The sequence below is a fragment of the Capra hircus genome, chromosome 3, assembly GCF_001704415.2.
Source record: "Capra hircus breed San Clemente chromosome 3, ASM170441v1, whole genome shotgun sequence".
Classification (NCBI taxonomy): Eukaryota; Metazoa; Chordata; class Mammalia; order Artiodactyla; family Bovidae; genus Capra; species Capra hircus.
Window position 1 is genome coordinate 112,525,118 of NC_030810.1, and position 27,713 is coordinate 112,552,830.

Consider the following 27,713-nt stretch of genomic DNA (forward strand, 5'->3'; position numbering starts at 1 on the left):
TACTTCTCTTGTTTATCATTATACTCCTTACTGCCAAATTCAGACTTAAATTGAAGAAAGTAGGGAAAACCACTAGACTGTTCAGGTATGACTTAATCAAATCCCTTATGATTATACAGTGGAAGTGAGAAATAGATTTAAGGGACTACATCTGATAGACAGAGTGCCTGATGAACTATGGAGGGTTCATGACCTAGTACAGAAGACAGGGATCAAGAAGATCCCCAAGAAAAAGAAATGCAAAAAGGCAAAATGGCTGTCTGAGGAGGCCTTACAAATAGCTGTGAAAAGAAGAGAAGCAAAAAGCAAAGCAGAAAAGGAAAGATATACCCATTTCAATGCAGAGTTCCAAAGAACAGCAAGGAGAGATAAGAAAGCCTTCCTCAGTGATCAATGCAAACAAATAGAGGGAAACAATAGAATGGGAAAGACTAGAGATCTCTTCAAGAAAATTAGAGATACCAAGGGAACATTTCATGCAAAGATGGGCTCAATAAAGGGCAAAAATGGTATGGACCTAACAGGAGTAGAAGATATTAAGAAGAGGTGGCAAGAATACACAGAAGAACTGAACAAAAAAGATCTTCACGACCCAGATAATCACGATGATGAGATCACTCACCTAGAGCCAGACATCCTGGAGTATGAAGTCAAGTGGGCCTTAGAAAGCATCACTATGAACAAAGCTAGTGGAGGCGATGGCATTCCAGTTGAGCTATTTCAAATCCTGAAAGATGATGCTGTGAAAGTGCTGCACTCAATATGCCAGCAAATTTGGAAAACTCAGCAGGGACCACAGGACTGGAGAAGGTCAGTTTTCATTCCAGTCCCAAAGAAAGGCAAAGCCAAAGAATACTCAAACTACTGCACAATTGCACTCACTTCACACGCTAGTAAAGTAATGCTCAAAATTCTCCAAGCCAGGCTTCAGCAATACGTGAACCATGAACTTCCAGATGTTCAAGCTGGTTTTTAGAAAAGGCAAAGGAACCAGAGATCAAATTGGCAGCATCTGCTGGATCATGGAAAAAGGAAGAGAGTTCCAGAAAAACATCTACTTCTGCTTTATTGACTATGCCAACGCCTTTGACTGTGTGGATCACCACAAACTGTGGAAAATTCTGAAAGAGATGGGATTATCAAACCACCTGACCTGCCTCTTGAGAAATCTGTATGCAGGTCAGGAAGTGACAGTTAGAAGTGGACATGGAACAACAGAGTGGTTCCAAATAGGAAAAGGAGTACGTCAAGGCTGTATATTGTCACCCTGCTTATTTAACTTATGTGCAGAGTAAATCATGAGAAACACTCGGCTGGAAGAAGCACAAGCTGGAATCAGGACTGCCAGGAGAAACATCAATAACCTCAGATATGCAGATGACACCACCCTTATGGCAGAAAGTGAAGAGGAACTAAAGAGCCTCTTGATGAAAGTGAAAGTGGAGAGTGAAAAAGTTGGCTTAAAGCTCAACATTCAGAAAACGAAGATCGTGGCATCCGGTCCCATCACTTCATGGGAAATAGAAGGGGAAACAGTGGAAACAGTGTCAGACTTTATTTTGGGGGGCTCCAAAATCACTGCAGATGGTGATTGCAGCCATGAAATTAAAAGACGCTTACTCCTTGGAAGGAAAGTTATGACCAACCTAGACATCATATGAAAAAGCAGAGACATTACTTTGTCAACAAAGGTCCATCTAGTCAAGGCTATGGTTTTTCCAGTAGTCATGGATGGATGTGAGGGTTGGACTGTGAAGAAAGCTGAGCGCCGAAGAATTGATGCTTTTGAACTGTGGAGTTGGAGAAGACTCTTGAGAGTCCCTTGGACTGCAAGGAGATCCAACCAGTCCATCCTAAAGGAAATCAGTCCTGGGTGTTCTTGGAAGGACTGATGTTGAAGCTGAGGCTCCAATACATTGGCCACCTCATGCAAAGAGGTGATTCATTGGATAAGACTCTGATGCTGGGAAACATTGAGAGCGCGAAGAGAAGGGGACGACAGAGGATGAGATAGCTGGATGGCATCACCGACTCGACGGACATTGGTTTGGGTAAACTCCGGGAGTTGGTGATGGACAGGGAGGCCTGGCGTGCTGCGGTTCATGGTGTCACAGAGTTGGACACGACTGAGCAACTGAACTCAACTGAACTGAACTGTTTACCCTCGGCCTCCTCCTGCACACTAGAATGGATACGCTGTGAGGAAATGCTGTGATGCTTTGGTCTGTTTTGTTCACTTCTTAGCTCCAGCACCTAGAACAGGCTTGGCTCATAGAAAGCACTCAGTGAATATTCAGTGCATGAAAAAGAAACCAGAAAATGTAAGATCAAAAAGGTAAAGTGGTTTTCCCCAGAAAATACTGTGGCCCAGCAGTGTCAGAGTTTAAACTGAGCCTGATCTTCTGATCCACATTCCATGCTTTTTCAGTTTGGAGCTGAGTGAGCCCAAAATCCACAAGAGGTTGTAAGTGATCTTATAACATAAAACCTAGTTTATTAAGAATACTTTTTAGGTAATTTGCACTTTTAAAACAATTATTTCATCAGTTACTATATCATAGAGGACACAGGCCAGTCCTTCCTCGGCACTGTCCCCACGTAGCAGGAGTAATGAGAACAGGTGTAGAGCTGCATAAACCTAGGTCTATCCTAGGTCTTATCACCTCCCTGTGTCCCATTACCGGATTGGCAAGCATGCCAGTCTCTCATGCAGCCTCTGCCACAGGGAGAGTCTACCAGTCACCAAAGGGACAAACAAACCAGAAGGCAAGGCCGCTTTAGACCGGGAAACTAAATCAGTGCTCTACAGGTCAGGAAAGGAAGCAAGTCTGCCGCATGGCTCTGCGCTGTTGCTGTCTGAGTTAAGGATAGGATGTGCCCCAGGCAGCCAGATACAAACAGTGCACTGGAGAGTCAGGTGGGTGGTTGTCCAACTCTGTACAACGGTTTTGGCAAAGAAGGTGAAAGGCAGTTGTTTTGCAATATATCTCAGTTTCTTTCATAAAAATTCTCTCTGTGGAGGGAGTCTAGTTATTTGGAGGTGCTGTGCATATCCTTATGAGCAGAAGGCAGCTCTCCAAGCTCCTTGACAAATATCAGTTCTTAAATGTGCAACTTGAGTAAGTTTTGTGACCCCAGTCCTATTATACTGTTTGCACAATGGTTTGTGACTAAGTGAGCCTGCCATGATCCGTGACAAGGTAGAACAAGTTTGAGAAAGTAAGAATGGTAAGCTAATTACTCAATTTGGGATTTGATCAGTAATCAAACCAAAACTTTTATTTGGAAATAAAATAAAACAAAAACATCAGGGACTTCCCTAGTGGTTCAGTGGTTAAGAATCTGCACTCCCAGTGAGAACCCCACATGCCACACAGCCAAAAAAACCTCGAGACAATAAAACATCAGCCTCCTAAGTCACCTTTCTCTTACTGAATTTCCATTTTCTCCAGAAAGAATTAATCTCTTCTTTCTCCTTATCCTCAAGCACTTTTATAGCTGCACTTAGAGGCAACTGTATTAAGTTCTTTGCTTGAACTGAAGTTAATTTATTATAACCATTACGCCTGTCGCCATACCAGCCAGCATTTGGATTTCACAGGTCATGCAGTTTCCAAACCACCAACCAATCACTGCTGTATTTATTCTTACATGACTTTTCACTAAGAGAAAGTATAATTGTCTGTCATAACAGAACTACAGATAGGATCCTAATAAGCTTATCATTGTTAATTTCTATTGCATACAAGCAAATTGCTGTATTTTTTCAGTAATTTTAGAATATCTTCCTTCTGAACTGATATTAGTGTTTTCTTCCTCTGTGTATTTTATCTGCCAACTTGATTGCAAACTACTTACCAATAGGAACTGTGTCGTGTAATCATTTGCTAGTTCTGTGGATGATCAGGGATTTGGTTAGACATTTCAGCTGAAAGCAGTGCTTGCCCTGACACCATGCTGGATCCACTGAAGGCACAGCCACCAGCTTTCATGAGCACATTTTCTGTTCTCCTACCCAAGTATTTACATGAGACAGAACAGGATACCTGACTGCAAACCCAAAGAGTCTTTAACAAACTGGAGTGTGAGGAGGAGCCTGTGTCCATGATGTTACAGTGCTGTGAGACAACTAAAGATCCTCTAAGAAGATCATGCTTCGACTGTAGCAGTGACACCAATTAGGCCCTGTTCCATGAGAGAGCATGAGAAATTCTCTGAGTTCAAAAAATCAAAATGACATCCTTGATCAAAAAATCTCTTTCTGGTTTGAGTATCATAGTTGACACCAGGAGTCTCTGGGAAATTGGTCTTGAAGCTATTCTCAGAGTGTATGTGGCATACATTCCACATGGGCCTTGGGGGATGGAGCAGGCTTAGTTTTTAGGTTTTCAGCAGGGTTTGTCATCTTCATAGCTGAGTAGAACACTGGAATGTGACATGTACTAAATTGTACCCATTTTTAATCAAGTGTTTATCATTTTTTATGTAGCAGGTCTTATCTTTAAAAAAAAAAAGAACAAGCACCCTCTGCTTTTGCGAGTTTAGTTTGTGAAAAAAAATGAGAGCAGGAAGCTTACTGGACTTCACCTGAGGATTAACCTTCACACCCCGTTCTCATTGTTTGCTCAGCAAATCACATGACATTTATTGGTCAGAGCATTTTATAGTTAATGCACTTTAAATTTTTCCAAAATGCTGTTTGGCTTCCTGGGTCAGGAAGACCCCCTGGAGTAGGAAATGACAAGCCACTCCAGTATTCTTGCCTGGGAAACCGAGGACAGAGGAGCCTGACGGGCTACAGTCCATGGGGTCACAAAGAGTTGGATACGACTGAACACACACGCGTGCACGCACGCATGCACACGCATTGTTAATGAAACTTGCCCGGAGGCAGGACTGCGTGTTACAGCGCTTGAACAGAGCAGCAGAGCTATTTATAAATGCAGACACCTTTAAGAAGCCCTGTTTCCTGGGGTTTGCTTATGTAAGCCTACAGAACTATCAGTTGTGACAGTGGGGAGTAAACACAGAAAACTGGGGAGTTCTAGGCTTTTCGGAACATTATGTAGTTGAAAAGCAACACGGTTTCCTGCAGACTGAGAACTGCAGACATTGCAGTGTAGAAAATGAGACCCAGAACGGCAAATAACCTGGTGGACATTGACCTCTGGACCTGGTCTCCACCTCTCTCTTACCTCCGCTCCTGCCCCTTTTTTGAGAGAGGGGGGAATTCTCTAGTTAAAAACTGAACCCACAGAAGAGTGTGTCCCTCCTGAGGAAGCCGCCTTACTCTCGTTCTTGTTGAGCTCAGTTCTGTGAATGTGGTAGAGGAGAATACTTCCAGCACCCTCTGTAAGTCAGCGTCCTATGGGAACACTTCCACACAATCAAAGCCTCATTCATTCATTTATTTTAAAATGCCTATTGAGTACCTTCTGTGTGCCAAGCACTGGAGATTCAGCAGTGAGAAATGGATAAAAATTCATTGTCCTCAGGGAGCTGACTTTCTACTGTGACTCCTCCTAAGAGCTGTCTAAGTTAAATGGACTTTAGAAGTGGGTGTATCTGAGAAGCCTTCAAAGTTTACAGGACCCCTCACCTGTTCTGTGCCATTAAGCAGGCTTTATATCTGAGCAGGTGTGGAAAGGAAAAGACACTTCTTCCTATTGAAAGAATATGAAGAATGGTAGCCTTCCGTGTTACACAAACCACTTTCTGGGTATATATATATGTGTGTCTGTGTGTGTGTGTGTGTATGTATATATATCTATATATATTTCACTTAGTTGGTTTTTAGTCTACAGTTACAATACCATGTCAGGTTTCATTCATTTTAACCTGTTGGCAGTTGTTTCTAGAATGTGAATGAGTTTTTCGGCATGTACCTGATATTGGGTGACTGTCATTTCCAAAATATTTTAAGATTCCATTTTATGAATAAAACATATGCTAGACTTTTTACTAGGCTGAGAGCAATATGACAATATCAGGCCTCAGGTTCCTTCATGTTCTGTAATTCTGATTTAGTGATTCCTTGTAGAAGCTGAGCCTGCCCAACACAATGGGCAGAAATATTACAGAGAAAGCCATTTTGATGCTCTGAGAAGAATATATAATTCCCATGTATTAATTTTATTTTTTATTTTTTTTTATTTTTACTTTATTTTGCTTTACAATACTGTATTGGTTTTGCCATACATTGACATGAATCAGCCACGGGTGTACATGAGTTCCCAATCCTGAAACCCCCTCCCACCTCCCACCCCATATCATCTCTCTGGATCATCCCCACACACCAGCCCCAAGCATCCTGTATCCTGTATCGAACATAGACTGGCTATTCGTTTCTTACCTGATAGTATACATGTTTCAATGCCATTCTCCCAAATCATCCCACCCTCTCCCTCTCCCACAGAGTCTAAAAGTCCATTCTATACATCTGTGTCTCTTTTGCTGTCTCGCATAGAGGGTTATCATTACCATCTTTCTAAATTCCATATGTATGCATTAGTATACTATATTGGTGTTTTTCTTTCTGGCTTACTTCACTCTGTATAATAGACTCCAGTTTCATCCACCTCATTAGAACTGATTCAAATGTATTCTTTTTAATGGCTGAGTAATACTCCATTGTGTATATGTACCACAGCTTTCTTATCCATTCATCTGCTGATGGACATCTTGGTTGCTTCCATGTGCTGGCTATTATAAACAGTGCTGTGATGAACATTTTAATTTTGAATGCAATTATTGGGAGAAGGCAATGGCACCCCACTCCAGTACTCTTGCCTGGAAAACCCCTGGACGGAGGAGCCTGGAAGGCTGCAGTCCATGGGGTCACTGAGGGTCAGACACGACTAAGCAACTTCATTTTCACTTTTCACTTTCATGCATTGGAGAAGGAAATGGCAATCCACTCCAGTACTCTTGCCTGGAGAATCCCAGGGATGGGGGAGCCTAGTGGGCTGCCGTCTATGGGGTTGCACAGAGTCGGACATGACTGAAGTGACTTAGCAGCAGCATGGAGCCACAGTTTTTCAGAAGAAAGAGTGCTCTTTGACCCAATGTTAGTAATTGCAGAGGTTTGGTTCTTAATCTGCCTGTGGGGTAGTTCTTCCAAGTGTTCTGGTTTTATAAGGAAGTCCCTTTGAACATTGGTTCGGTTCTTATGGGTCTCAAATTGCAGACTGTGATACCATGAAACAGTTTTCTAATACTTGATGCCAGCAATTTAATTATTTGAAGCAATAACATTGGTCATCGCTAGAATTGGGCCCAGGTCCCAGGCTAGAACTCCGAACTGCGTCTTAGGGCAACAAATCAGCTCCTATGTCTAGTTCATTCAGCTTTCAGAATGAATTTTAACCCCAGCCCAGTGTTCTCATGGGTCCCTTTGTTGCCACTCATATTGAAGTTCACTTGTTCTCAGTTTTTCAGGCTAATTGAAATTACATAATCAGATTTCCGTTTGGTAGTCTAGAAATCCAGTTTGAAGCAAAATGAATAATTTTGTCATATCCATTTAATGATCTGTCAGGGGCTGTTGAAGATCAATGAAATGTAACTCTTTTTATGATCTGATGGAAAAAACCTCTCACATATGTGGGCAGCATTTTCAGGCAGAGACTAGGCAAATCCAGGGTAAAGCAAAATACCATTAGTCTTTGAACAACTATGGAATTGTTTTGGAATTATGAACAATTATTATGGAATCTGAACAATTATAGTCAGATTTCCTGAAATCATTCCAGCAAAGTATCAAAAACCCTTGAGGAGCTGAACTTGAGAAAAGGTAGGAACGTGAACATGTACAGCTTAAACTTCTCTGTAAATTTCCCAGGGGATAAATTTCATCTGGTCACCTTTAAAGGAGTCATTGTTGGTGGTTATGAATTGAGAAGATAAACTTGAGGTTGAAGAAAAGTGACTTTGGCTGTGTTTCAGAGGTCTTAATAGGATTATTTTTGTGTTTGAGGATGTTACAAATTCTTTGTTGCTACCATTTCTGGAAGTATTCTAGGATGACACTTTCTCAAGTTGGAGTCAAGAATGATGGAACTTTCATAGGGCAAAGAATTACCTGATGACATAACTAGCAAGTATGAAGGACAGCCTTCTTAACCATGTTGTGTATTTTTCATTGTCTGCTGGAAAGAGATATTGCTAATTCCAAATATGTAGCAGTGAATGAAACAGACATACTCTTTGAGTTTATGGAGTTGATGATCTAGTAGGGGAGGCATATATTCATAAACAAGTAAATAAGCCAGTGTTTAATTATATGTTGTGATAAGTGCTATGAAGGAAAATAACCGATGTGATTTGAGGATGCTACTTGAGTTTTGGTAGTAAGAAGAAAGGCTTTTCTGAGGAAATGCACTTGTTTGATGTTTCACCAATATTTTAAATGTGATTTTGTTGCTTTTGACACACTCCTGTAAGCTGCATAAAGGGAGAAACCTCATTTTCTTATGTAATTCCTTACAGTTTAAGGCACTTAGTAAATGTTGGTGGACAGTTTGGTGACCCATTTTCCTTTAGAAAATTCACCCTCTGTTTAATTTGGATACAGAAAATAGGATCTGAATGCTTTTAAGAGTCTGTAACCATGCCTGGCCTATAGTTAGCATGTAAACATTTGTTGAATGAATGAATGAAGATTACAAACTGAGTTTGGTTTCTCAGTTAAAAGTATTCTCGGTGATCAGATAAAACCACATATCTACCCTTTTCCTTCATGTTCATCATTCTTTTAAAAAAATTTTATTGAAGTATAATTGATTTACAATGCTGTGTTAGTTTCAGGTATACAGCAAAATGAATCAGTTACACGTATATCTACTCTTTTTTTTTCAGGTTCTATTCCCATAAAGGATGTTACAGAGTATTGAGTAGAGTTCCCTGGGCTGTGCAGTAGCTATTTTATATATGGGGGCTTCCCTTCTGGCTCAGATGGTAAAGAATCTACCTGCAGATTGTGTGGCAGACCTGGGTTTGATCCCTGGGATAGGAAGATCCCCTGGAGAGGGGAATGGCAACCCCTTCCAGTATTCTTGCCTGGAGAATCCCATGGACAGAAGAACCTGGCGGGTTACAGTCCATGGGGTCGCAAACAGTCGGATACGACTGAGCAACTACAATTTCACTTTCATTTTATATATAGAAGTGTGTGTATGTCAGTCTCCCAGCTTATCTGTCCTCTCCCCTTTTCCCCCCTGGTAACAAGTTTGTTTTCTACAAGGGACTCTATTTCTGTTTTATAAGTTAGTTCATTTGTACCTTTTTTTTTTTTTTCCACATTCCACATATAAGCCATATCATATGATATTTGTCTGTCTTTGACTTCTTCACTCAGTATAACAGTCTCTAAGTCCATCTGTGTTGCTGCAAATGACATTATTTTGTTCTTTTTTGCAGCTGAGTGCTATCCTATTGTACGTATGTACCACACCTTCTTTAGTTATGTCTTGGCTATGGTAAATGGTGCAGCAGTAAACATCAGAATGCGTGTATCTTATCATACTACAGCGTTCTCCAGATACATGCCAAGGAGTGGGATTGCTGGATCATATAGTAGTTCTGTATTTCGTTTTTTAAGTTCAGTTCAGTCGCTCAGTCGTGTCTGACTCTTTGCAACCCAGCATGCCTGGACGGCAGCACATGAGGCTTCCCTGTCTGTCACCAACTCCCAGAGCTTGCTCAAACTCATATCCATCGAGTTGGTGATGCCATCCAGCCATCTCATCCTCTGTCATCCCCTTTTCCTTCTGCCTTCAGTCTTTCCCAGCATCAGGGTCTTTTCAAATGAGTCAGTTCTTCGCCTCAGGTGGCCAAAGTATTGGAGCTTCAGCTTCAGCATCAGTCCTTCCAATGAATATTCAGGACTGATTTCCTTTAGGATGGATTGGTTGGATCTCCTTGCTGTCCAAGGGACTCTCAAGAGTCTTCTCCAACACCATGCTTCAAAAGCATCAGTTCTTCAGCACTCAGCCTTCTTTATGGTCCAAATCTCACATCCATACGTGACTACTGAAAAAACCATAGCTTTGAATATACAGACCTCTGTCGATAAACTAATGTCTCTGCTTTTTAATATGCTGTCTAGGTTGGTCATAGCTTTTCTTCCAAGAAGCAAGCGTCTTTTAATTTCATGGCTGCAGTCACCATCTGCAGTGATTTTGGAGTCCAAGAAAATAAAGTCTGTCACTGTTTCCATTGTTTCCCCATCTATTTGCCATGAAGTGATGGGACTGGTTGCCATAATCTTAGTTTTTTGAATATTGAGTTTTAAGCCAGCTCTTTCACTCTCCTCTTTCACTTTCATCAAGAAGCTCTTTAATTCCTCTTCACTTTCTCCCATAAGGGTGGTGTCCATCTGTATATCTGAGGTTATTGATATTTTTTCCACCAGTCTTGATTCCAGCTTGTGCTTCATCCAGCCTGGCATTTTACATGATGTACTCGGCATATAAGTTAAATAAGCAGGGTGACAATATCCAGCCTTGACGTACTCCTTTCCCGATTTGGAACCAGTCTTGTTCCATGTCCGGTTATAACTGTTGCTTCTTGACCTGCATGCAGATTTCTCAAGAGGTAAGTAAGGTGCTCTGGTAGTCCCACAGTTTGTTGTGATCCACACACCTTCAAAGGCTTTAGTGTAGTCAATGAAGCAGAAGTAGATGTTTTTCTGGAATTTTCTTGCTTTCTCTACGATCTAACTGATACTGGCAATTTGATCTCTTTTTCCTCTGCCTTTTCTAAATCCAACTTGAACATCTGGAAGTTCTCAGTTCACACACTGTTGAAGCCTAGCTTGGAGAATGTTGAACATTACTTTGCTAGCATGTGAGAAGAGTACAATTGTGTGGTAGTATGAACATTCTTTGGCATTGCCTTTCTTTGGGATTGGGTTGAAAAGGAACCTCCGTACTGTCCTCCATAGTGGTTATACCAATTTACATTCCCACCAACAATGTAGGATGGTTCCCTTTTCTCCACACTCTCTCTAGCATTTATTGTTTGCAGATTTTTTGATGATGGCCACTCTGACTGGTGTGAGGTGATACCTCATTGTAGTTTTGATTTGTATTTCACCAATAATAGGTGATGTTGGAGCATCTTTTCATGTGCTTTGTAGCCATCAGTATATCTTTGGAGAAATGCCTATTTAGATTTTCCAGCTCTTTTTTTATTAGGTTGTTTGTTGTTTTTTTTATTGAGCTGCATGGGCTGTTTGTATATTTTGGAGATTATTTGCAAATGAAGGAATTATTTTCTCCCATTCTCTGGGTTCATGCCCATCCTTTTTAACACACATGTTCCCATCTTTTTTCCCCAAGAGTACCATTTGGTTTCAGGACTCCATCTGTCTTGTCTGCAAATAAACTCCAAAATTAAACAGTTCTAACCCTGTTTTCTCCTGCCAGTCAGTCCTCACCCCTGTTTCCTACTGCTTGCCTGTTCTCTCCACTAAAATGTCATGGAATCTCAGACATGTATTGCTTGACTTCTCCCTTGATAGCTGCGTGGCTCACTCCTCACCTCCTGAGGTCCTTATTCAGAAGTCGCCCTCTCAGTGAAGCTCCACCGGCACCACATCTAAACTGCAAGCCACTCCTCACACCGCCAGCCTCACTCCCTGACCACCTTTGGTGCTTTGCTTCTACTTGTACCACTTATTCAACATTCCGTATACTTATTTATTTTCTGTCTCCAGCCTCACTTTCACCTTTTATAAGGGTTAAACTATGAGAATAAGGTGTTTTTTTGTTTTGTTTTTGCTGTTTTGTTCACTTCTGTGTCCTCAGTGCCTGGCATGTGGTAGGAATACAGTAAATATTTGTTGAATGGATAAATATATATAATGTTCAAGCATTATAAATATAATGCTTATATTGCATTAGAATACACAGTGAACAAGTCAGGTGGTTCAACCAGTACATATTATGACTGGGAATGCAACAGCTACAAATGCAAACTGATACTAGAGTTTCCTGATAGTGACCAGATACTAAGGGTATACTTGCCATTGGTTATGTGCTTTCCTGAAATGATGATAAACAAATCTCAGTTACGTTTAAAAAAAAAAAAAAAGTCCCAACATAGTGGAGTAGTTTGTAAGAATGTATTCTAAAGACACTCTGACTGTGTTTGAACTTCCTGCTCTGCCATTTCCTTGTTGTATAGCTAGTTGCATGACAGTTCTATGCTCCAGTTTTCTCATCTATAAAATGAGAATAATAATACCTGAATTAGGAGGTTGTTTTGAGTATTAGATGAACAATGTCTGGCAAACCAAAGCACTAAATGTTATTAAATAAATTATTCAGTAGTTTATTCCTTGATTTTAATATATATAAAAACCCATGTAAAAATGCTTTATATTTAAATATAAAGCAGTGAGTTTATTAATATAGTAATAATCAGGTTTCTTTAGCCTACACAAATATTGTATGAGATATAGGACAGTTTTGCAAGGGACTGTTCTTGTGCTCAACAGGCAGACTGTTCAGCCTCCTGACCCCTGCCCATTAAATTCTAGTAGTTCCCTTCAATCATCATGACCACTACATGTCTTCCTTAAAGGTTGGTGGGTTTTATGTACATTATTGTAGGCCCATACATTTTTAAAATGAAATTATTATAGATCTTCTAACTAGGTAAGTTCTTTCTCATCTGTCTCTCCATTGTTCAGAAATATAACAATCATGGAATATTTAACAGATTTTATTCATACCTCTACTCAAACTATTCTGAAAAACTGAAGAGGAGAGAACACATCCAGATTCATTCTGTGAGGCCTCCATTACCCTGATACCAAAATCAGATACTATGAAAGATATTATGAAAAAAAAAATCACAGGCCAACATTTCTGATGACTATAAATGCAAAAATCTACAACAAAGTATTAGCAAACCAAATTCAATAATATGTAAAAAGGATCATATACCATGAGCAAGTGGGATTTCTTCCAGGGATGGAAGGATGGCTCAATATCTGTAAATCAGTTAATGTGGTACATCACATTAACAAAATGAAGACTAAAAATCACATGATTATCTTAACAGATGCAGAAGCATTTGACAAAATTCAATATCCATTCATGATAGAAGCTCTCATCACAGTGAATATATTGGGAACATACCTAAACATAATAAAGGCCATTTATGACAAACCCATAGTTAATATATTCAACAAGAAAAGCTGAAAGTCTTTCCTGTAAACTCAGGAATAATGTAAGGATGCCAACTCTCACCACTTCTATTTAACACGGTGTTAGAAGTTCTAGCCATATTAATCAGACAAGAAATAAAAGGCATACAAATTGGATGGGAAGAAGTAAAACTCTCACTACTGTGACATGATACTGTATGTAGAAAGCCCTGAAATCTCTACCAAAAAACTAATAAATGAGTTCAGTCAGTTACAGGATACAAGATTAATTAAAGAAATATTTTATTTCCCTATATACTAATAATGAACTATCAAGAGACTTCAAGAAAACAGTCCTATCAACATTTGCATCAAAAACAATAAAATTCCTAGCAACAAATTTAAACCAAGGAGGTTAAAAGACCTGTACTCTGAAAACTATGAGTTATTGATGAAAGAAATTGAAGACAGTACAGATAAATGTAAAGACATTCAATGTTCAAGAATTAGAAGAATTAATCTTGTTAAAATGACCATGCTACCCAAAGCAATCTACAGATTTATTGCACTGTCTATCAAAATAGCTATGACATTTTTCACAGGACTAGAACAAACAATTCTAAAAATTTTACGTGGAACCACCAAAGACCTCAAATAGTCAAAGCAACTTGAGAAGAAAGAACAAAGTTGGAGGCATCACACTTCCTGACTTCAGACTATACTGCAAAGCTACAGTCATCAAAACAGTATGGTTCTGTATATAGACACATAGGTCAGTGGGACAGAATAGAGAGTCCAGAAACAAATCCACACATTTATGGCCAATTAATCTATGACAAGAGAGGCAAGAATATACAATGGAGAAAAGACAGTGTCTTCATTAAGTGGTGCTGGGAAAATTGCACAGTTACATGTAAAAGAATTAAAGGAGAACATTCTCTAGTACTGCATATAAAAATAAACTCAAAATGGATTAAAAACCTAAATGTAAGACTGGAAACCATAGAAACTCCTAGAAGAAAACATAGGCAGAACACTCTTTGACAAAAATTGTAGCACTATTTTTTAGGAATCTGTCTCCTAAAGCAAAGGAAATAAAAGCAGAAGTAAATAAATAGGACCTAATTAAACTTAAAAGCTTTTGCATAACAAAGGAAACCATCAACAAAATGAAGACAACCATTTTGGGATAAATCAGGAGAATGGGAGAAAATATTTGCAGTGATATGACCAGTAAGGGGTTACTATCCAAAATATATATAAACAGCTCATAACAATTCAATGTTGAAAAAGCAAACAGCCCAAATAAAATAAGCCCAAATAAAAAAAATGCAGAGGACCTGAATAGACATTCATACAGATGCCCAACAAGCACATGAAAAAAAAATGCTCAGCGTCACTGATTATTAGAGAAATGCAAATCAAAACCTCAGTGAGATATCACTTCACACCTATCAAAATGATTGTCATCAAAAAGACCACAAATAACAAATGTTGGAGAGGATGTGGAGAAAAGCGAACCCTATACACTGTTGGCGGGAATGTAAATTGGTGCAGCCACTATGGAAAACAATATGGAGTGTCCTCAAGAAACTAAAACTAAAACTACCATATGATCTAGCAATTCCCCTTCTGAGTATATATCTGAAGAAAATGAAAACATTAATTCAAAAGAACACATGCACCTCAGTGTTCATGAGAGCATTATTTACAGTAGTCAAGATATGAAGGCACTCTAGGTGTCCATCAGCAGATGAATGCATAAAGAAAATGTGGTGTATATATAGCTGCAACAGAGGACTACTCAGCCATAAAAAAGAGTGAAATGTTGCCATTTGCAGCAACACAGATGGACCTGAAGAGTATTCAGTTCAGTTCAGTTACTCAGTCGTGTCCGACTCTTTGCGACCCCATGAATTGCAGCACGCCAGGCCTCCCTGTCCATCACCAACTCACAGAGTTCACCCAAACCCATGTCCATCGAGTTGGTGATGCCATCCAGCCATCTCATCCTCTGTCGTCCCCTTCTCCTCCTGCCCCCAATCCCTCCCAGCATCAGGGTCTTTTCCAATGAATCAGCTCTTTGCATGAGGTGGCCAAAGTATTGGAGTTTCAGCTTCACCATCAGTCCTTCCAAAGAAATCCCAGGACTCATCTCCTTTAGGATGGACTGGTTGGATCTCCTTGCAGTCCAAGGGACTCTCAAGAGTCTTCTCCAACACCACAGTTCAAAAGCATCAATTCTTCAGCACTCAGCTTTCTTCACAGTCCAACTCTCACATCCATACATGACCACTGGAAACACTATAGCCTTGACTAGATGGACCCTTTTAGGCTTAGTGAAATTAATCAGACAGAGAAAGACAAATACTGTATGTTATCACTTATATGCGGAATCTAAAAAAATAAAAAACTGAATATAGTAAAACAGAAACAGACTACCAGATATGGAGAACAAAGCAGTGGTTTCCAGTGGGGAGAAACAAGGTAAGTTAGGGAATAAAGAAGTAGAAACGACTATGTATAAAATAAGCTACAAGCATAGAGAATATAGCCAATATTTTATAACTTTAAATGGAATATAATTTATAAAAATACTGAATCATTATGTCATACAATTGAAATTTATGTAATAGAGCAAACCAACTATACATCAATAAAAAATAAATAAGCACACATGTATTTTTAAAATGTTTAACAAATTCTGGTTTGTCTTATAGTTAAATGTATAAAGCCCCTCCCACCCTCCCTCCCTGCCCTTGGATGCTCACAGCCTGAAATCTCTCCACTGTCAGAGAAACAGCAGACAATCGTAGTTACTGGGCGCTCTTTGCTCCTGCAGGTGTTCTTCCTTATGTCTCTGGAAAGAGTCAAGTCGGAAGTGTATTCTGTGTTTCCATCTGCAGCATGCCTGCCTGCTAAGTCACTTGAGTCGTGTCCAACTCTGCGACCCCATGACTGTAGCCCGGCAGGCTCCTCTGTCCAAGGGGATTCTCCAGACAAGAGAAATGGAGTGGGCCGCCACGCCCTCCTCCAGGGGATCTTCCCCACCCAGAGATCAAACCCGCATCTCTTGTGTCTCCTGCATTAGCAGGCGGCTTCTTTACCACTGGTGTCACCTGGGGGGCCCATCTGCAGTAGGACTCTTAGTTACTCACTCGGCCTTCTTCCCCTCTGATGAGGGAAAGGTTCTAGCTCTACCAGTGATCCCCTCCTGCTACCTTCAGAAATGCCAGACATTTTTAAAAAGAGCCAAACCTCCTTTCTATGAGTATTTTAACATATTCAATGACATGGAACATTTATATATTGGTTATAAAGGAAAAGGTCAATATTGGAGTTTTCATAGAAGGTTCTTAGAAGAAGTTCTTGAAACTGGAATAACATTGAAACATACACACTACCATATATGAAATAGCCAGTGTGAGTTTGATGTATGAGACAAGGCACCCAAAGCTGGTGCTCTGTGATATCCTAGAGGTATAGAGTCGGGAGGGAGATGGGAGGGGGGCTTCAGGATAGAGGGGGCATATGTATACCTATGGCTGATTTATATTGATATATGGCAAAAACCATCACAATATTGTAAAGTAATTATCCTACAATTAAATTAATGTTTTTAAAAAGAAGTTGAATGGAGAATTTGGGTAGAAGAGTAGAAAGAGCTTTTTCATTTTTTCCCCAATGCATGGTTCCCTGGGATGGCCACAACCAGGACATATGTGATATTTTACCACTTTATTGTTCATTCTGTTCCCACCTTCCATTCCCTTTGTCTCCTCTTTCTTACCCATTTGGGTTTCTTTCCTGATTTTTCAGTTTGTTTGTTTTGGATGAAGTTATCTCTTGTGATCCATGGAAGGGGGTATTTTTATTTACCTTCCATGTCCCCCGACACCGCGTGGAATTCAGGCACAGATACCGACAGCCTACTGCCAGTCACCAGCCTAGCTTGCACAGAGCAAGCTACCTGTTGTTAGGATTAGTGTCTGATTCTGAATAGAAATCTGTTTTCTCATACGTAACTTCTTTACAAAGTACTGGTGAAGCCTTGTTTTGTTTTGTTTTGCTTTTGAGTTAAGCTTTCTGTAAAATTCTGAGGCATTTGAATTCTGTTTATGGTCAAGGTTCTGATGTACATGTTAGTCATCTCTCAGCTAACAGCCTCTTGGCAGGCCATTCTTAATTCAGTTACTGTGTGTTTACAGGCGTTCAGAATTTCACACTGCCTAGAGTTTTTGCGCTTTTTTTCATGCTTTCCCAGCCCTTCTGGGTATTCAGAATCACTTTCTGGTGCTCATGTTTCAAGTCAATCACCTCTTCCTTTTTGTTTGCCTGATTAATTTTGAACTTGAAGTATTCATATTTTATACCTTTTTCCTGACTCAGGTCAATGTTTCTTCTCGTTGTGTTGACTCCAGAAGGCTCAGAACATAAGATTAGTTATATCACTTGTGCAGCACCCAAAAAAGTGCTAGCCAGTACAAGAGGGAAAGCGAATCTTTACCATCTGTGCTCCATACTATCTCTTTCAGTTCTATTTTCCCCAAATAGTCACTGTCTTTTTTCATTAAGTACACAAAAAATGTTTTAGCAATCTTTTCACATAACTCAGCTCTAACAACTCCCTAATCCAGTTCCCTCTTGTCAGAAAGCCCACTAACTGTTATGTTTTCTCTTATTCTGGGGGTGCTGCCCATTCATAATGGAAGCCTGGCCCTTAATGAGAGTGTGCAGTCCGTCCTCAGCCTCTCACATCCTGTCTGGATTTTCCTTCAGAGGCTTTTCCTCTCCCTCTTCCCTGAGCCACCAGAATCTTCAGGTCTCACCTCTCCAGTTAGAACCTACTCTGGTGTATATTATTCACATATGTGTGTTCTCAATCAGGTCCAACTCTTTGTGACCCCATGGACTGTAAGCCCACCAGGGTCCTCCATCCATGGAATTCTCCAGGCCAGAATACTGGAGTACTGGAGTAGGTAGTGGAGAAGGCAATGGCACCCACTCCAGTACCCTTGCCTGGAAAATCCCATGGACGGAGGAGCCTGGAGGGCTGCAGTCCATGGGGTCACTGAGGGTCGGACACGACTGAGCAACTTCACTTTCACTTTTCACTTTCATGCACTGGAGAAGGAAATGGCAACCCACTCCAGTGTTCTTGCCTGGAGAATCCCAGGGACAGCAGAGCCTGGTGGGCTGCCGTCTATGGGGTCGCACAGAGTCGGACACGACTGAAGCGACTTAGCAGCAGCAGCAGCAGCAGCAGGAGTGGGTAGCCTTTCCCTTCTCCAGGGCATCTTCCCAACCCAGGGATCGAACCCGGGTCTCTTGCATCTCCTGCATTGGCAGGCAGATTCTTTACCATTGCACCACCTGTAGACCCCTTGTATTATTCACAGTGAGGCGCAGATTTCAGAGTTTCAGAGTCTCTCTGTTGCTGCTGGAAGCAGACTGTGTGCCTGACAGCACAGGGGAAGGGCCTACCAGACCACAAGTTATCATAAGCTGTTTCCCATTCTGCTCTCCTTTAGTTAAAATAATTAGAACCTCATCAGTAATGTTGAGACCACCCCACTCATTATGCAAGGGGGTCAGTACTGAAACCCCAAATCCCCAAAGGACTCTTTTATAGGGTCCCACATGGTGGACCAAAGAAAAGAAATTGCTAGAGCCACTCATTTTTTTTAGAGATTGTGAGTAACTTGGGAGTCCTAATGGTATGTCACTTTAAACCCTAAATTAGCAGTTTGTCATATAGAATGGCTTCCTAAATTCAGTTTAAGACATTCATATCCTATCTGGTAGTCTTCTTCTGGTATTGCTGGTCATTTCCTTGGCCTCAAAGTTCAGAAAGGAGTGAAGAACAGAGTCCATTTTAAAGCCTCCCAAACCATAGCTAGCCTGAGCCTCCTGCTGCTACTGCTGCTAAGTCACTTCAGTCGTGGCCGACTCTATGTGACCCCATAGACGGCAGCCCACCAGGCTTCCCCGTCCCTGGGATTCTCCAGGCAAGAACACTGGAGTGGGTTGCCATTTCCTTCTCCAATGCATGAAAGTGAAAAGTGAAAGTGAAGTTGCTCAGTCGTGTCCGACCCTCAGCGACCCCATGGACTGCAGCCTACCAGGCTCCTCCATCCATGGGATTTTCCAGGCAAGAGTGCTGGAGTGGGGTGCCATTGCCTTCTCCAGAGCCTCCTGGTTGGGCTTAAAATAATGATGCCATTTCAGCCATGGCAAGGGACTCCCAGGTTTTTGGAATCATGACACAGCTTTGGTTTTCCCCCAAGCATCTGAGCTCATATCACCAGGTTTTTCATCTCTTCCCAATATTTAAGATATTAAAGAACTCCAGTTATCAATTTAAAGCATAGCAGGCACACGGGCTCTGATGACTTCTGCAGGTGGTATGGGCTATATGAGAGAAGCTAGTTTTGATCTTAAACTGTCATCTGGATTCTGAGTCAATCCAGGAAAGTAGTAAAAATTAGTAATGTATGTTATGTCTCTTATTACATGTGTTTTTCATTATTCGGTCATCTGTGAGTGTGTGTGTGTGCATGCACACACACATACAATCTTTCAGTTTTTCTAAAAGAGAGGGCCCATGGTTCCAAAAGGAAATGACTAGTGCGGTACCTTGGAATCTGAACCGTATCACATGTTCTGAACATAATAACTCCAAATACATTAGCAGCTTGTCTTTCTTCCATTGCCTACTTTTTAGAAAAGAAAACACCTGGATAGGGAAACGTTGGCTAACTTATAGGCAATCAGATTTAATTCTCTAAAGATAAGTAAATGATTTGATAACCATTACAGAATAGCAGGAGTTGTAAAATTGGAGTTAAAATTCCATAGCAATGGTCTTAAAAAATAAGTAGGGTTAGTTAATATCCAGCAGCAACTGACTGCTCTTCATCACTAGTAAGGCTAGGAAAGAAGGAAATTAGCTTTAACCGTAATCAAAGAGACTTATAAGACTTATAGTGGGAAATTCACCATCAGTGGAGACTATTTTAGAAATTGAAATAATCAGCCAATAAAAGTGGAAGAATGATGTCTTCCATTAGCTTTAAAATAGGATATATGATCTGCTCAAGGCACTTAAAGTTGATAGCTTATTAGATTTAATAGTTTTTAACCTTTAGGAGGTGATAGACCTCATCAAGAATCTGATGTAACCCCCTCTCCAGAAAAATGCTCACACAAATAAAACTTCGCATGTAATTTCAGGAAACTTATGGACTCTGAAGTCTTTGCATTAGACCCTATTTTAAGATACCCTGGATTAGGTGATCTCTGTAAATCTTTTCCTGCCTCGTAAGAGACAAACTCCATAGTTCAGTTTTCCCAAACATAAATGGAATCTGAGGATCAAATGTCAAACTTTGGATTTTCTTCCTCTGGATTTATAATACTTGGCATACATGGTGTAGTAGTAAAAATTAAATAAAAAATAAAAAGATAATGAAATAGAAAGAATTCTACTTTTAAATTCAATTCTTTGTCCTAGAGAAGCCAAATGTTTAATTTAAAACTCACTGGTTGGCTGTGTATCGTCTTCATGAAAAGGCAGTGTAGGACTAGGCCTTCGCCAGCATTCTTCCTGATCCCCACACCCAGCTTTGGATTCATGGTTGAAAATGCAAACTGAGATGCCACGTTGACTTTCCAGCCTTCTTCTGACTGTATTGCTGTGACTGTTCAGCTGGACTTGAAAGATGTTATCTATTTATAATTCTTCCATCAGTTTTATGCCAAGTTTCATTGACTACAAGTTGGAAAAAACCACCCAGAATTACAAATCAGGGAATAAATTATTATAGCCTTCACTGTATTTTTATGTACCTAATTTCTAACCCTTAAATGCATAGTTGGGAATATCTTAACGAAATTAGAAATATTACTGAACCAAACAGTCTTGGCCAACGCCCCCTTACGATTCACATGATATGGTGGTCCATTTGACAAATTACTCTTCCCACTGTTAAAAGAGAAGGAGAAGACTTACGTATTCTTCCCCCTACACCCACTCCCCACCCTCTGCATCTGGAATCTCCTCCTGTTCCAGTTGCTGCGGTCATGGTGATACACTGCATGGAAAGCGTGCAAGACATACGATGTCTGTGAATGGGTAACCTGCGGTATTAACTCTGACAGTGCCTCCAGCGCTTACTGAGTCAGTGAAGGTGGTTTGGAAACCAGAATTGAGGAGAGGACAGCCCATTCCGGCCCTGTAACTCTGATTAGTGACTGATGAATTCTCTCTGTACCCTTGAAAGCGTGTTGACAGTTCACACCTTGGAGTTCTTGATGTCTTCCTGGGATTGACGCTTATAGCGGAATCTCACCTTCTGTTGAATATTTATTCCTTGTGTGTATTCCTCTCTGCAGAGAATGTGATCAACGGGCAAGATTACGAAGTGATGATGCAGATTGACTGTCAGGTGATGGACACCAGAATCCTCCACATCAAAAGCTCATCAGTTCCTCCTTACCTCCGGGATCAGCAGAGGAATCAAACCAACACCTTCTTTGGTTCCCCTCCAGCAGCCCCAGAGGCAGCCCATGTTGTCAGCACCATCCCTGAGTCATTACAATAGTACCCTGGGGCTACATTGGAAAACTAAGAATGGGACCCTGCCAGACTGGTGAGCGGGTGAGAGAAATGTTTCTTTTTGCCTCGGTGGCAAGCAGAGAACTGCCTCATAATAGAGTTCAAGAGATAGAAGAGGAAAAATGACGCTGCTCTGTTTCTCACCATCTGCCTATCCACTTGAAGAGCACTGAAGCTCAGGCACAAGGCAAGCAGCAGCTCTCCAGGGGCATAGGTGGCCCTGCATTCTTCACCGCTGCCTGGTGGAGACTTTTTTTTTCCCTTGTACTTTTCTAAATTACTTTTCCCTCTGTATTTGTTTTGTGTTTAAATTGTCATATTCTTTCAAATAAGACCCGCTTCCCCTCTCTGCCATTTCGCTTATAGGTACCGTACTTTCATTTAACAGCACACAGATGTTTCCACTGATTAGATCTTTCATCAACTTAATGCAGACCAATTGTGGATGTATGCTTATTGGAAAGCAAACGTCAGAACCAGCAGAGCCAAAAGCATCCCCAAGAGAGGCAAACCCTTTGGAGTGTTAGGTAAAAGGAAAAATCCTCCAGTGGCAAAGTTTATCTTGGGATTTGTGGTTCACACCTGAAACGGCACGAGAACAACTGTATTGGGCGGGGAGGGTAGTGAATGTGAGATAATGAAATGGAAGAGACGAGGAGGGGGGCATCTTTTTGAAAGAGGAGATAGCTCCATTAATACATATATTTAAAACACTGAAAGTTTGATGAGACTGCAGTTTAATTGAAGCCATTTATTCTGAGGACCATGGGCCACTAAGAGTTAGCGCACACAAGTATTTATGTCTTTGCTTATCTGATTCAGATCCTCAGAGACCACAGAACAAGTCCTTCACTTTATTGTGAATCTCCACACACTACACACCTTCTATTAATATGATACCCAGTTCAGGTAAGGAGCATGTAGGTGACTTTAGATTTAAACAAACAGAAGTTATTTCTCTTGAGCATTGACAGGTATTTACTCCTTTAAGACTATGCAGACAGGCAAATTAGATTCCTACTGGTGGAGTGCATCCCATAATATGGCAGTAATTTTCAGTTCTCCAGTGAAAAGTCAGTGAAGGAATTTAGTTCTTTTTTGTCCTCCCTTATTAAAGCAAAAACAAAACAGAAAAATATCTTACTTTGTTCACTTGTACTTTACTTTCTTCTCCTCTGTGATTTCTACCTTTAGCTCCAAAAATGGGTCTTTGACCCTCTCCTCCTCTGAAACTTTTCAGTTTCTCAGCAGAATGCATTCTGCAAACACAGCTTCTTATCCTAATTGACTTGCTTTGGTGAGATTTCTTCCCTTCCATTCCACACTGTATCAGTCTCTTCCTCCCTGTAAGAAAAGAACAGAGAAAATGTATCAACTCCTCAAGGATTTATATGTAGCCAGTTAGTTTTCTGCCTGTGAAATGGTTAGCATGGTTCCTAAATGATTCTGAAGACGCACCCACCAGCACTTCTGTCTGGGCAGTGATGCTTCTCTAAGTCAGTTAGATGCTTTTGGAGGAAATCAGTTTAACTCTTGTGAGGGGAAGTAGGGGGCTCTGTTGCTCTGTTCCTCGGGAATCTGGAGTTTGAGAAGTGTCAGTAGCCTCCTTTTCTGTATGCACAAACCGTTTTAAATCAGGGCAGCACTCCACTCTGATTTGGCTGTCCTGGGCAATTTCAGACAAGAGCCACTTCCCCAGGGGGCCACTCTTCCTTCTACTGGGCACCAAGAAATAGAAGGCAAGCGCCTAGAAGACCTTTAGGCTGCAGGCCAGTCTTCTCCTGGAATGTCTTCTCCCGGCCCTGATCCTTCCCATTCTGTCCTGTGTATTATTCCAAACAAGAGGCTGCTGCCATGGCTAGTAGTTAGTGGCGACATGGTCATTCCCAAGCTGGCAGTCTTCCCCTGGAACTGAGGTAGTCATTACGGTGGATACACATACAAGTGTGCGTGGAGTGATTATAGACGGTACTTCCTTCCTGTCCTTTGCACTGAATCACGCAAGAGCGAACCATCACGTGGAGTTCTTGGTTTTAGCACTCGTTTTTACTCTTCCCCTTCATTCCCAGCTTTTCCTGCGCTCATTTTACCAAGTGGCCAGACTGAAGACTTACGTGTTGTGTCACCTGAATGCCTCTCTTTCAGGTGGGTTAAGTGTGGATTAAGAGTACCTGTGAAGTGACCATGAAAAGCAGTCTGGGAGCCTTGCCTACTTTCACTCACCGACCTTTCTGCTTCTTGTCATGACCTATTCTGGAATTGATCTTTTTGAGAGGTGGGAACAGGATTTTCCTCAGGGTAAAGTTTCAGGAAATGAGTGAAAGGCAACTGACAAGGACAAAGAAATATTATATTTTTTAAACTGCTGTCACAGCTACTGCTAATCCCTGGGCATAATGGTATTTTTATTTTAATGCCTGTATGCTAGCTCAAGGTCCTTTAGGAAATGGAAAGTTGCTGTGCCTGATAAATAAATTAAGCTGTTTTTTCCCTTAATTGTGGTGGTGAGATTGCCTTTTGGGGATGGCAGCCAGGAATTATGGCAGATATGTGGGTGTATATTTATTTAATTTTTTAATTTATTAAGTCTTTAAGTGGTATTTTGCAAGTTTGGGAGACTATTAGATAGGGTCAGGGAGAGGTCAAGTCCACCTGTTACTAGATGGCTGTGCCCTTTGGGGCACTGGTACTACTCTCTTGGGAAGTGATGGTGAAGACTTCTGGGTATGTTTTTCCCACCTGGTTGCGACTTTTTAAGGCTCCATGGAAGTAGATGTTCCCTTGTGCTACCTACTGAGTCAGATGTCAGGAGCTGCTTCCCCGGGGGGGTTAACTCACTCAGCAGAACAGGGACACCGCTCCATTAGGACCATAGTGTGAAATGTCTCTTTCTAAAGTTAGGGTTTGTGAGAGGATCATCTTGAAAGAAATATATTGCTTGCCATCCTTGTAGTTTATGTTATTGGGTAGTGTTTGTCGTTTCACAAGTAAGAAATTCCCTGTGATTACGAAAGCTCAGAGCATCTTCTAGTTTAAAAAAAAGAAAAAAAAAAATGACTACAGGCTTCAGAACAAAGCTGGCATTGCTTTGCCTTCTCTTGTTAGCAAGAAGTAGACACAGAGGTATTTGAAAGCAGCAATGTTACATGAGTCATTCCTGAGTGTTCTGAATAAACACTACTTAGAAACAGACAAGAAATTTGGGATTCAAACTGATTTTTCTAGCATTTTTAAAGAGACACTGTCCCGATTAAACTTTCCTGGCTTGAATCTGCCTCTCCTACTGGGGAATGAACCCCCAGTAGTCACAGCAGTGACACTCTGATAAGACCCTGCTGCTGTGGCATCTGGAGTGATTAAAGCTGGAGAACTCTCAAGCTCTTTGCAGCTTTTGTCCTATTTTCTGATTCTCACTATTTTACTAACCTCAGGTGGTGAAACTTGACAATCAGAGAGAAAAACTTGTAATTATATTTGACTTTCTAACACATTGCCAAGTTTCAGAGTAGCTTCCACTGTCAACTATTAAAAGTAACCACTTTTACTGAAGAGCCAGAGTTAGAGTCCATGCCCCCTTCAGTCTGACCTCATGGGAATTTTCCACCATGAAAGCCCTCTTTCCACTGCACACTGCTGGGCCAGCTCAGCTTCCTGCCTCAGAGTCCTAGGGCCCAACTTCAAATGAGACCTTGCATACTACCCTATTGGCCGTTTTCATACAAATTAACCTCTCAAATAAGATAGCTTAATGCCAAAATTGATAGACATTTTTGACCCTCTACAGACCCCTCATTCTTTGCCAAATGCTACTTCTGTTAGGCTTGAGTCATTTTAATTTACAGAAATTAGGATCTTCGCTGCTAATATGAATACTAATTATAACTTTTACCTTAAAAGCAGAATAAAGCTTAAAGAGATAAAATGAAGTACAAGAAATTTTTATTCTTACACCTAATAATATTTGGAAGGGAGCAATTCCTATTTCCCCTCACCCCTAGAGGTTGAGATTAATTTTTAATTTTCTAGGAAATAGAACATTGGACTACCACCCAAAATGTTGCCAGAGTCCAGATGGAACTATGCACATTAAAAAAAAAAACAACAACACCACTTTTCTCTTACCTGAAAAAAGAGTCTATTCTGTTAACTTATATTTTTAATGACTAAACTTAAAATAAATTTTATTTTGGACAAGACTAGGACTTTTCACAGTTAATTCTAATATCTGTGTGTTAGTATCTGTCAGGTTTTCTGTCAGAACTTATGGAAAGAAAGATGACAAAGGTGTCTTGATCAGGAAACGTGTCCTGTGTGTGAATCAGGGCATGGCTAGTCACTGTCAAATAGTGGGCACCATACCCAACATAGTGATTTGCTACCTTGAAGCCTTAGAGCCTTAGCACAGTAAAAGACTTTTCATTATATTACATAGAGAGCCAAGGAGTAAATAAATCATAGTTCATCGTTTCCAAGGTCAGCACACAGCACACTCTCTTGCTGCTTGCCCCAGTGATGTTGCTGAACATTGGTCAACAAGCACACCAGGCGGCGTGGCGTCTTGCCCAGCAGGGTCATCTCAGACAGTGTGGTGGGTTGACTTTCGCAACAGATGTATATTGGACCTTTTTAACTCACACTCAGCCCTCACTTCTAGGTCAGTCGTCTTCATGAGGGATGGTGGGGAAATAGAACTTTAGACGGAAACTGCTCTGTACTACTGGCCTGAGAGATGCTAGTCACTTGTCATCACACTGGCAGTATGGTTAGTCTGAGACCAATACGCTTCTCCCGCGGGGCCATCAGAACCCGATAGAGAGCGTCAAAGATGTCGTTTCACCAGGACTTTCTAAGGTTGTATCCATGCTCAGTTAAGAATGGGTAAACATGTGGAGGAAAGATGTACCATTTTCTCCCTTAAATTTTTTGTTTTGTTTTGTTTTCAACACATAAAAAAACAATGACAGCAGACTATGATATGCTTTTAAGCAAGTCTTTATAATGCAATACTTGTTCTTTGTCTAAAATTCAAATAAAGAATTTTTAAACTTGTTTGGTTTTGTTCTGTATGTAGAAAGAGAAAAAAAACAGACCCAAAATGAATCTGCAGTGTTAAGTGATTAATAATGACAAGGGAAGCCTGACATGGTTTCGTGGCTTGTTACTATTTAGATGAAACAATTGAGCTCTTTTCCACTCTTATTCCCAACCTGGTTAAGTAAAAGTTTCCTTTATTGTGTCCAGATATTTAAACTACAGTCTTACTAAGGGGAAAAACAATTGCCTAAAAACTCATCCTTTGATATTCTACATTAGGAAACCAAGTTACTCAGTCACACCAAAGACCTCTTTTCAGCTTGGAATGACATGTCCATGAAGCTGGTCTCTGCAGACTGACAGCACAGAATCCATCTGGGAACAATCAGTGTAGGCATTTACTGAGGACCCAGGGTATACCTCAGACACTGCTGTCTGTTCTCTACCTTTTATCTTTTCTCAATCCTCCCTACTACTCATTTCCTACAGTGGGCACCTAACTGGTAAGCAGCAGACCCAGTATTTGGGCCCAAGCAGTTTAACTCAGTGCACGGATTCTTATTTGCTCTATTGCTCCCCCTCCTGAGGCATAGATCGAGCATAGGTACCTGCCCTAAAGGAGCCTGTGGGGCCAGGTACACAAATATACAAAATTACAGTCACAACAGGGTTCTCTTAGAGGCAAAAATGTTTCTTTCCTAAGATACCTTATCAGGCTTCTTTGGAAAGTAAGACCTCAAATCCCCTCTTCTACAGAGAAGGTCAGCACACGTTGGAGGGTAGGGGCCTGGGCAGCAGAAGAATGAAAGCTACAGGACTTGGTCTCTGGATTCTGGAGCTTCTCAGGGACTCATGAGAAGATTCCCTGGTCACAGGAGGGCAAAAAGACTTCACACTGCTCAATGTGCT

At 40.9% G+C, this 27,713-nt stretch overlaps 1 protein-coding gene across 1 annotated transcript in view; it reads left to right on the plus strand.

The window, feature by feature from the left end:
* The window catches only part of ATF6 (activating transcription factor 6), a 243,699-nt gene extending 216,880 nt beyond the window's left edge, over nt 1–26,819 (plus strand). The window contains exon 16 of the mRNA XM_018046547.1: nt 21,548–26,819. Within this exon, the coding sequence (XP_017902036.1) occupies nt 21,548–21,756 (209 nt within the window). The 3' untranslated portion in view covers nt 21,757–26,819. The remainder of the gene's footprint in view (nt 1–21,547) is intronic.